General features: G+C 29.2%; 3 protein-coding genes and 1 pseudogene across 3 annotated transcripts; 3 read left to right on the forward strand and 1 right to left on the reverse strand.

Annotated features, from left to right (window-relative positions):
* Window positions 1-1,786: 1,786 nt before the first annotated feature.
* On the reverse strand, window positions 1,787-3,412 carry LOC112681507 (the record flags this gene model as incomplete). The annotated part of the gene is made up of 3 exons (XM_025551758.1): window positions 3,153-3,412; window positions 2,792-2,914; window positions 1,787-2,045 (listed from the first exon to the last, which is right to left on the reverse strand). Coding segments are annotated over exons 1-3 (634 nt in total), but the record flags the coding sequence as incomplete, so codon positions are not given.
* A 1,336-nt stretch (window positions 3,413-4,748) lies between these two features.
* On the forward strand, window positions 4,749-5,348 carry LOC112681504. Its single transcript, XM_025551755.1, has one exon. It carries the CDS (start codon window positions 4,749-4,751, stop codon window positions 5,346-5,348), a length of 600 nt encoding a protein of 199 aa, XP_025407540.1.
* Window positions 5,349-5,562: 214 nt separating this feature from the next.
* LOC112681505 lies at window positions 5,563-6,236 on the forward strand (annotated as a pseudogene).
* Window positions 6,237-7,750: 1,514 nt separating this feature from the next.
* LOC112681506 (ATP-dependent DNA helicase RRM3-like) lies at window positions 7,751-8,242 on the forward strand. The gene has a single exon (XM_025551756.1). It carries the CDS (start codon window positions 7,751-7,753, stop codon window positions 8,240-8,242), a length of 492 nt encoding a protein of 163 aa, XP_025407541.1.
* Window positions 8,243-11,052: the final 2,810 nt, after the last annotated feature.

An 11,052-nucleotide genomic window follows, 5' to 3' on the forward strand; every position in this document is an offset into this window, starting at 1 on the left:
AAATGTGGAGGTCAACGAATTGAATCTCAAGATACAAAATTTGTTACCAGAAAACTTGGTGTCATACAAATCTAGATACAGTTTGCGATGCTACTGAAGTTGTAAATTATTCAACAGAGTTTTTAAACTCATTGGATTTACTAGGCATGCCACCGCATAATTTACAATTGATCATTGAGTCATTTAAAGTTGTAATACATGCAGATAAAAAACCACCAGAAGAACATAGACACAGGTATAATGCACCAACGGCAAATGAAGTTGCTTTAGTGTTAGTAGATCAGCAGTTTGATCGAAAAGACATCATCCTTGAAAACCGAAGTAACTTACTTCACCGTATCAGTGAGATACATCGAGCATACGACACACTGCAGTATCCTTTAATGTTTTGTTGGGGGGATTGGGGGGATGATGGGTATGCAATCAATATACCACAACGCGATCCAAAAACCAAGTTACCGCTTAAAAAAACTGTCTCTGCATCAAGTTTTTACTGATATAGAATAATGGTCAGAGAAGGGGAAGACAACTATTTAGTTAATTATCGTTCTCTTTTCAGTCAATATTTGGTAGATGAATACGCCAAAATTGAAACTGAAAGACTAAATTACATCAAAAACAACCAAGCCAAATTGCGTGCAGATAGTTATATTCATTTAAAAGAAGCGATTGGATGACGAGACATAGAAGCTAATCAGTTAGGCCAAATGGTTATACTCCCGTCAACTTTTACTGATGGGCCAAGGTACATGCACGAAAGAACACAAGATGCTATGACCTATGTTAGACATTACGGTCGTCCTGACCTTTTTATTACTTTTACATGTAATCCTCACTGGGACGAGATAAAAGAGCTCTTACTTCCCGGTCAAAGATCATATGATCGACATGATATAATTGCAAGAGTGTTTCGGTTAAAAGTCAAAAAGACCATGAACTTATTGACAAAAGGTAAAATATTCGGAGAAGTGAGATGCTATATGTATTCAACAGAATACCAAACTGTAGAGAGGTTCAGGTAGTTGTAAGCAGTGTTGAGTTCAGATAGCAAAAATAACATCTAAATAAATATTAGATTACTAGCTAAATCAATATCTAGATTAATATGAAGATAGAATATTCAATTTTTATCTAGATAAATATGTAGATAAAATTTTTTCAACTAGATTTATATCTTATAATAGTTAATTTGTATTTGTAATGCTTGTATTTTTAATTTGTATTTGTAATGCTTGCCATGTTATTGGATTCTTGGTTTAATAATTGATTAAGGGAGGCAAACCAGGAAGGCTCGTTTCGTGTCAAAAAATATATTACCTAATGAATAAATATACATATAAAATATTTAAATACCTATATAATATTATATTTAGCATACAGTAGGTACCAATTTCAACATATAACAAAATATCAAATAACCAAAATCATGGTTAATTACTAATTACTGTAATTAACATATATTTTCTGGTAAAAAAATTAGTTTATATTTTTTATATTACATTCAAACTGCAAATTAAAATATAAATACTAAATTAAAATAAGTACAAAAAAAAAATAATAACAAGTAAAAACCATCAAAATGTTATTAAGTATTACCAGTATTTAGTATACATAGTATAATATAGTACACATAGTGTATAGTATTATACTATGTACTATAATCATTTTTATTACTTATTCACAAGTTGGTAAAAATGTCTAAATCAATTTGGTAATTTTATTGAAGTTTTACTAGGTAAATGTAGGTACAGTATAATTAAAAAAAATATCATTATAATATATTTACCCATAAAGCTTTTATTGTTTGAGCTCCAAATGTCCGCAGTTGTACAAATATAATTATGACTTTGTATTAAATCTGTTATCATTTGCACATATAATGCATATCTGGATTTTAATTGAGCTTTGATTTGAATTCTGTTTGGTAAAATAGAAGTATCTTTAATGCCAGTAAGTCCCATGATTAATTCTCGAAAGCTACGTTTTTCGCATGTAATCAGAGGTTTCATTTCATTAATTATGTAATTAAATACCAACTCATTCATCTGAAACAAAATATTTTTTTTTACTTATCTACTAGACAATTTAAACTTAATATTGAACGTTTTGTAATGTGCCAGAACAGATTAACCTGAAAACCTTTATTTTTATAAAATCCACTAAAGAATATAATAAACTCTTTATTATATATAAATCCTTAACTTATAAACAATATATAAAACACCAACCCACTTAACTCTGGTTAAGTTATAATGTGAGTAAGGCAACCCAAATATTGAAAAATATTTATTAGTTGAAATTTTAGAAGGGTTAGTCTATCTAACTCATTGAAAATTAGTTATTCACTTTAATCTGAATCTTTTTAAACTAGATTGTACCGTGTTCAATTTGTAATAGAAAAGATTATCAGTAGTCTAATATTTTAAACTAAAATTACCTATTATTCAAATATATTTTTGAGGGCCAAAAGTTAAGAAAATGTCTTCTGTAAATATAAAAATTAATTGACCTTTAAAAAATTCATAGAACATATTTCCAAAATAATAAATAGATAATTAAAATTTTACATTTGATTTATAATTATTTTAATTATTTTAAAGGTTTTCTTCATTTATTGTACTAATACATAATTGTTATACCTAGTTAAACGTTAATTGCACAATTTGACAAAACTACATAAAAAATTTATCATTGTCTTTATAACTTAATTAGGTACTACTATTTGTTACTTTAAGTTCGATATAAAAATAATATTAATATAATTAATAACTTGGTTAAAACGTTAAATTACCTTTTCCTCAGACACTTTTTTGGTAGAATCATATATTTTAGTTTGAATTAAGGTAGACGAGGTTGATTCAATCTTTTTCTTTCTTGCATCTTCAACTTTTGACATTAAAAAGATATGTTGACTCTAAACAATTAATATAAAAATTAATAAAAAATTTAATAGGTAAGTCAAAAACACTTATATAATAAACAAAAAAATACTTTTCAAAACTATTATTTCATAAATCCAATTTGATTAATATTCGAAATATCAAAGTATAGGTAGGTAGGTACCTATATTCTTCTTGAATTTTTTTATGTAGTAATTTTACAAAAAAATTTATAAAAACTAATTTATTAGAACATATATTATGAAAACTTACTTTAATATGACTTAATAAGTTGCCACTTGAAGTTGTGTACGCAGTAATGATTTTGTGACAGTTTTGACAAGAAGCTTTGATTTTGTCACCATTTATCGACACCAGTTTATATACTGTATCGAATAAATACTGAAATTTAAGTTCTGGCAATGGTGCAGGAACATCAACAGCAGGCGGAGGTGGGTCATCGACATTTTCTAGACAAATTCTTTTATTGGGCGTTGAAGACGTTATACTTAAAAAACGATCCATATTGGCAGTAAACAAGAAAAACTTAAAAAGAGCAATAAAGTTTACGAAACGAAGTTGTAAATAACAATGAAATTACTCAACACTCATCAGTCTGTGCTCTATAGGGAGTCGCAATAGTAGTAGCCACTAGTCAGTCCCACGGATTATAAATGTATAACCACAAACTATTATCGAATTGATTCAATGAGTGTGACCACGACAGACCAAAGTATAGTCTAGTGACTAGTATCTGGTAAAGAAATTAAATTATTGTACAAATATTATTATTTATAACATCCAATTGGGAATTGGTATTGTCAATACAAAATAGATGTGCGTGTGTATTCTTGCCGGTGGAGAACTATTTTTAGTATTTTCCACATTATTTACCGATCGACGGGACGTGTGGTGGGGTATAACTGTATAAGTGTATAACAGCTTGTATTAATATACGACCGCGACAGCGTCTGCAGTCGGCGTACGGGTTCTATTGTTAATTTGATAATAATGAATCGTCATTAAAGATTAAACATAATTGCATAGTAATACTATGATAGTATAGTATCATATTATTATAATATTTGATGGAAAATGACTAAATGAAAAACGTGCATTATAAAATGAGATTTATCTAGATATTTATGTAGATTTCCGTAACTTAAATCTTAGATACCAATTAGATATTATATAATTTATTCATCTAGATAAGATAAAGGTATTTAATTTTCATCTAGATAAATGTATCTAGATACAACTCAACACTGTATACAAACTATATAAAACTATATATAAACTACAACAATAACATGCAAGTTATCGCAATTTTGAAATATGTTATACAAATTTGGACTTTATGGGGTTACATTATATTTGATATGTAATATTATGTCAATATTCGTTGTTCAAACGCTTATTAAAAAAAAATTGTGCCTATGTATTTCATTTTTTTAAAAAAAAAAAAATTTTTATCAACAATTAAAATAAAATAATTTAAAAAAAAACACACATCATTGTAAAACCAATAGATTCCATAACTCCGTTCAGAATCTAAAATATTTTTACAGGTACTTAGCATCAGGAAGTACATTTACAGATCTTCAATACACGTTTAGAATCGGAATAAAAACAATAAGCTATATCGTTCGAGAAGTATGTACAACAATATGGACTGAATTGTGTAATATATATATGAAAATTCCATCCAAGGACGAGTGGTTAATGATAGCTAATAATTTTGAAAGTGCTGTAAATTTCCCTCAATGCTTAGGAGCTATAGACGGTAAGCATATTAGAGTCATAAAACCCGAACAAAGTGGATCAATGTTTTTAAACTATAAACACTACTTTTCCATCGTAGTCGTCATCATGGCCGTGGCAGACACTAACTATAATTATATTTTTATCGATGTTGGTGCATACGGGAAAGAATGTGATTCAGCGGTATTCAAACAAACACAATTTTGTAAAAACTTATTAAATGATAGATTGGACATACCGTCATCTACAAATAAACTAGAAACTGATTGTGATCTACCTTACGTATTCGTTGGTGACGAAGCATTTGCTCTACATGAACATGTACTTCGACCGTTTGGTGGTCATCAACTCGATGAAATGAAAAGTATATTCAACTACCGTTTGACAAGAGCAAGACGGTATGTTGAATGTACATTTGGAATAATGGCGAATAAATGGCGAATTTTACATCGACCATTAAATGTATCTACGGATTTAGCAGTTGATATAGTAAAGACTTGTTGTTTGTTGCAAAATTTTATTCAAAAAGAAGAGGGAATTATTAATAGTATGTCTAATGATTCAACTACTGAAGATCTAAACTTTGATCTACGCCAATTACCTCGTTCTAATTCGGTAAGAGGTAGCTTAAGCCGCGGTCACACGATGATAGTAAAACGCGATAGTTACTATCGTGAAAGCTGCTATCAAGAGAGAGTCATCGTGTGAACCGATCGATAGTGACTATCAAACTATCACGAAAGCGACTCTCGTACTATCATGCATGCATGATAGTGTGAGACTAAATTTCACGATAGTGATAGTAATTATCATCGTGCGGACAGTCGATTACCATACTATCATACTATTGTACTATTGTAGTGTTTGTACATCTTTTTTTTATTAAATATAAAACGTATTTTATAATTATATACGAATAAAAATGTCTGATACATTTGACATTTACAAGTTCCTGGAAGACTACTAGAGATTTCCATGTCTCTGGCTAAAAAGTGACCCAGATTTTAAATTAAGGCACAAACGTGATGCAGCGGAAGAACTTCTTTTGGAAGTTTCTGGCCTAGGAACAATAAAAAATCTACGACTGAAAATAAGAAGTATAAGGTAATTTAATAGTAGTTATTTTATTAATATACTAATAATAATTTTAAGTATAAGGTACCTAGGTATATTATAAAATTATTTTAGTTAAAACTTGTTTACTTCAAAACTTAATATCACAATCATTCATTTCAATATATTTCTATCATACTTTGTTGTCTTAATTAGTGTTTACTATGTGAACATGTTTTAAACGGCTTATGTATAAATAATTAAATAAATGTCTATTACTTTTGATTAAATTAATGATAGGTCTGTAGGTATCAAGTGTACCTTGTCAAGTTAAATTATTTAAAAAACATTATTCTAACAACCCTATGTAAATAATAATTTTAATATATTATTAGATGTACATATAACCAGGAAGTAACAAAAATTAATAAATCAAAGTCTACAGGATCTGGTACTGCAAATGTTTATGTACCAAAACTACAGTGGTTTATGTATGCGGACAATTTTTTGAAAAAAAGTTTTGTTCTTATGAAACCGTTTTAGTCGCAATGATGTTTCTGCAGATATTTAAAATAACAACACCGTTATCCGATTACCTTCAAACAAAACATCTAGATTACATTCAAGTCTGGCGCCATGTTTCTAGTGCCCATAAAAGCTTACAATCGGTTAGAAACCGTTTTTGTGATATAACAAAAGTTGCTAAAACATTCGTAGACTTTGCAGTTAAAAAAAATTGATGAAAAGGAGCTTCATGATATTGAAATAGAAGAAAACCTTCCGAAGAAACGCAAACGCACTGTGAAACGTATGGACGGTGAATTAACCCGAGATGAAGAAGTTTCCACAGAAGAAATCGATCAATTTTGTATAAAAATATTTAATTTTACAATGGAAACTATTATAAATAGTTTAGAGGTACGATTCTTAGCTCATCGGATTTTATATACAGATTTAGAATGTTTCGACCCTCAAAGGTTTGATGATATAAGAAAAAAATGGTTTATCATCTAATGCTTTATTTAAAATATGTGAACTTTTACCCTCTATTGATCAGCCAAAGCTCAAAGAAGAACTTATTTCTTTTGCTACATCTTGGCCTTTAATTTGTGAAGTTGGTTTACAGAGTACGTATGAAGATTCAAGTCAAATCGATACCGTTGATGATGATGAATGGGCTAATGAGGACGATTTAAAGTGTAGTAAAGTAAAAGAGTGTAATGTATGTCTATCATGCGCATTGCGTATAATCACTGATTATAACATGTATTCCTTACAATACACGGAATTGTACAAAGCGTATAAATATTTATTGACTCTGCCTCTGGCACAAGTGACCTGTGAAAGGTCATTTTCAAAATTAAAATTGTTAAAAACGCGATTAAGGTCTACTATTGTGCAAGACAATTTAGAATCATTATTCTTAATGCAGTGTGAAAGAGACATAGTAAATCAAGTTGATGGAGATCAAATCATAAATGCTCTATGTTTGAACAGTAAAGAAATGCAACGTCTACTCACATAAAAAGATATAAGTTAATTCTTAAGTTTGTGTACTTTTTTTTTTGATTAATTAAAAAGCTGTTACGGTTTATGTTTTTATATCAAATATAAATTAAATTAAATTTTAAAAGTAACTGCACAATTTATTTTCTTAATTGTTAAAACAACTTACCTACTATGGAAAAAAAACTGAATAAAACACTATGAAACATATTATTTTTATTTTTATTTTGTTAAAAATCGCAGAATAAATCATAATTTGTGTTTAACATCTTCAGGTGGTAGTTTCAAGTTTCTAAAAAAAACAATCATAGGTAGACATTATGATTATAGAAACTAATTTTTTTTTTTGAAGTGGTATATTTATAATTATAGTTGGCGCTCTATAAATATATTTTTCCCGCGCCTCTTAAAGGTAGCCAGTACGGGCCTGGTTGTGTGAACGTGTTTTACTCACTCCAAAAAATGACCAAGCGGCGGCTATCAATGATACACTGCTGATGTCTTATGAAGGGGAAGAAAAAGTATATACTTCTATAGATACGGTGGTCAACATGGACGATGCAACTAATTATCCGGTTGAATTTTTAAATTCATTGAAACCACCGGGCATGCCATATCATAGGCTTATTCTACGTGTGGGCACACCTATTATGTTGTTGCGAAATTTGAAACCGCCTAAACTGTGCAATGGGACCAGGCTTAAAGTCAAAGCTTTACATCGCAATATAGTAGAAGCCACAATTTTAACAGGATGTGCAAAAGGGAAAACTGTGTTTGTACCACGAATCCCTTTAATTCCGAATGATCATCCGTTCGAATTTAAACGATTACAGTTTTCCCTGAAAGTCTGTTTTGCAATGACTATAAACAAGTCTCAAGGCCAAACTCTTAAATTTGCAGGAATAGATTTGCGAAAAAACTGTTTTTCACATGGGCAGTTGTTCTACGTAGCTTGCTCACGCGTAAGCTCACCCAGTAGCTTGGTGATTTTGTCGCCTACTAATAGATTAGTGAAGAACATTGTCTACAAAGAAGTTTTGTAGATAACATATTGAAAAACTATTAGTAAAACATTTATTTTGAACCTTTAGTGCTAAAATTTATCGTGAACAAAGCTTCTGCCGCCAAAAGCTATAACTTATCTAATAGGTTGATAATCATTATCTTAAAAACTAAATTAATATGTATAAAATATTATTTCAAAAATCTTAATTAATTTAAATTTCAATAGATTTAACAAAATTTAATCTTGGCAGGTTACATACATTTATATACTTAAACCCGGCAACAACGGGTAATTCAGCTAGTATTATTATAAATCATTTTAAAAAATTAACATTTGTCCATAAACTTCTTTTATAAGCATCTATATCTTCTTCTTTGTAGTTTTTTTTATTCTGGTGTCATTTACTGATCTGTGTTGAACTAACCAACTTTTAACATAGGACTCAGGGCTCCATAACTTAAGTGGGGGTCCATTTATATTTATCAACATCAAATTTGAAATATTAGTTATGCTTAATGTAGACCTAAGATCTGTGCAAATCAAATTTAAAACACTGAAGCCACGTTCACATTCAGCAGTTGAGCAAGGAAAAGTTTTAATACAGTTATTCAACTCCAGAAATATTTTGAGAATATCTTGAGGATATTTATCTTCATCAAAGTATACTTTTAATTCGTTTATTGCATTATTCTTGTTTAACATGAAACGTTTGACTTCTTCTTCACCATATCTTATGTCTAGGGCTCGGAACTTATTGAATTTGCATATTTTTATTGAATACTCCAATAAATTGCTAAGTAAGACAGAAATTTGTTTTGAGTTGTAACTAATTTAAAAACACCAAATAAAAATTGCATATTTTTGCATATATTGAGGTTTTAATGAAAACACGCATTTTTTCTCAATAAATGCATATTACATACATATTTATAAATTGTATGCATGTTATATGCTATATTTTAAATTCGACGTAGAATATTTCTTATAATAACTTATTACTTATTAATGTTATATTTTTCTGTGCACAATTATTATCGATTAACGTCATTAAAGTCAAAACGTCTAACGTCAAATAAAGATAAGATATTTGAAGAGAACATTCTGGTTTTTTTTTTAAAAATAGTTTCCTGTACAGCTCGTTGTTATTTGTTACTCCATTAGCTATACCGTCTACATATCAGTCTCGTGTCTTGCCGTCTCGTGTACGTGATCGTAAAATTGTATTTTTATTTTTGTTGCAAATTTCATTACATTTTTAATTTAATTTAATTTCATAACAAATATGCCTAAGCAAATAACGAGTGTTTTAGTTAAAAAATATATTACTGAATTCGGGTCAGATGTTTTTTCAGCAGACCAAAATGTACTGTTTTGTAATTTTTGTGAAACGAAAGTGAGCGTGGATAAAAGGTTTATTGTCACCCAACATCTGAAGACGGAAAAACATAAGCGGGCAGCTAAGCGTGTTGAAAATCATCCAAGTACAAGTAAAATACTTACACAACAATTTATAACGAACGCTACAAAAAAGTCTGTATTTAGTCACGATCTATGTAAGGCTTTGTTGTCAACAAACATACCTTTGAATAAATTATCAAATCCGTATTTTAAAGAATTTTTATCAAAGTACACTGGTAAAGATATTCCTTCTGAATCAACGTTACGAAAAGGTTATGTTAATGAAATTTATGAAAATACAATTCAAAAAATAAGGAATTATGTTCAAAATAAATGCATTTGGGTGTCAATAGATGAAACTACCGATTGTACAGGTAGATATGTAGCAAATGTTGTTATTGGAATTTTAAATGACACTGAGAGTAGTAATATTTTTCTTTTACATTCTGAGGAGCTCGAAAAATGTAATCATTCCACAATTTGTAGATTATTTGATAAATCTATGAATTACTTTGGCCAAAAAGTGTTCAGCACGATAAAGTATTATTGTTTATTAGTGACGCTGCCCCCTATATGGTTAAAGCTGGAGAAGCCATTAAATTATTTTATTCAAAAGTTATACACATTACTTGTTTGGCCCATGCATTTCATAGGATCGCAGAAACTGTACGAACAGGATATCCAAAAGTTGACAAACTAATTGCAAATGTGAAAAAGGTTTTCCGTAAAGCACCTTCTCGCATTCAATATTTTAAGTCAATAGCCCCATCTCTATCACTACCACCTGAAAATATTTTGACAAGATGGGGTACTTGGATAAAGGCAGCGAATTACTACTGTGAAAATTTTGAGCAAATAAAAGTAATCATTAATACTTTTGATGACAATGATGCAGTATCAATAAGAAATTCAAAAAAAGTATCTCTCTGATCAAAATATTGAAGCTCAACTTGTATTTATTAAATCAAATTTCGGATTTTTACCCGATTTAATTACAAGACTTGAAAAACAAGGAATTTCACTTGCAGATTCTATTTATATTGTCGAAGGAGCAAAAAAAAAATTAATTCAAATTAATGGAGAAATAGGGGAAAAAATTAAAATTAAGATAGATTCTGTTTTATCAAAAAATAAAGGCTATCAAGCAGTTTTAAAAATATCAAAGATACTAAATGGAGAAGAAAACATAGATGGAATACCCGAAGATTTTAGTTTAAATGATCTCACGTATATGAAAAACTGCCCAATAACATCAGTCGACGTTGAACGTTCGTTTTCAGCGTACAAAAATTTACTCACTTCCAATCGACAATCGTTCAAATTCGAAAACATTAAAAAATCTTTAATTGTTCAATGCAATTTCCAAGGTAAAATAATATACAAAATAAATAGTAAAAATAGATACCTAAAGTAAATTGTTTTTATTTTTTCAGAGCCATTAAAAGAAAA

The sequence above is a fragment of the Sipha flava genome, unplaced genomic scaffold (genome assembly GCF_003268045.1).
Source record: "Sipha flava isolate LNK unplaced genomic scaffold, YSA_version1 19223_pilon_pilon, whole genome shotgun sequence".
Taxonomy (NCBI): Eukaryota; Metazoa; Arthropoda; class Insecta; order Hemiptera; family Aphididae; genus Sipha; species Sipha flava.

Bases quoted from the DNA above. Each gene is read 5' to 3' on its own strand.
- LOC112681504 (XM_025551755.1), top strand. From the start codon at position 4,749: ATGGCCGTGGCAGACACTAACTATAATTATATTTTTATCGATGTTGGT.
- LOC112681506 (XM_025551756.1), top strand. From the start codon at position 7,751: ATGGACGATGCAACTAATTATCCGGTTGAATTTTTAAATTCATTGAAA.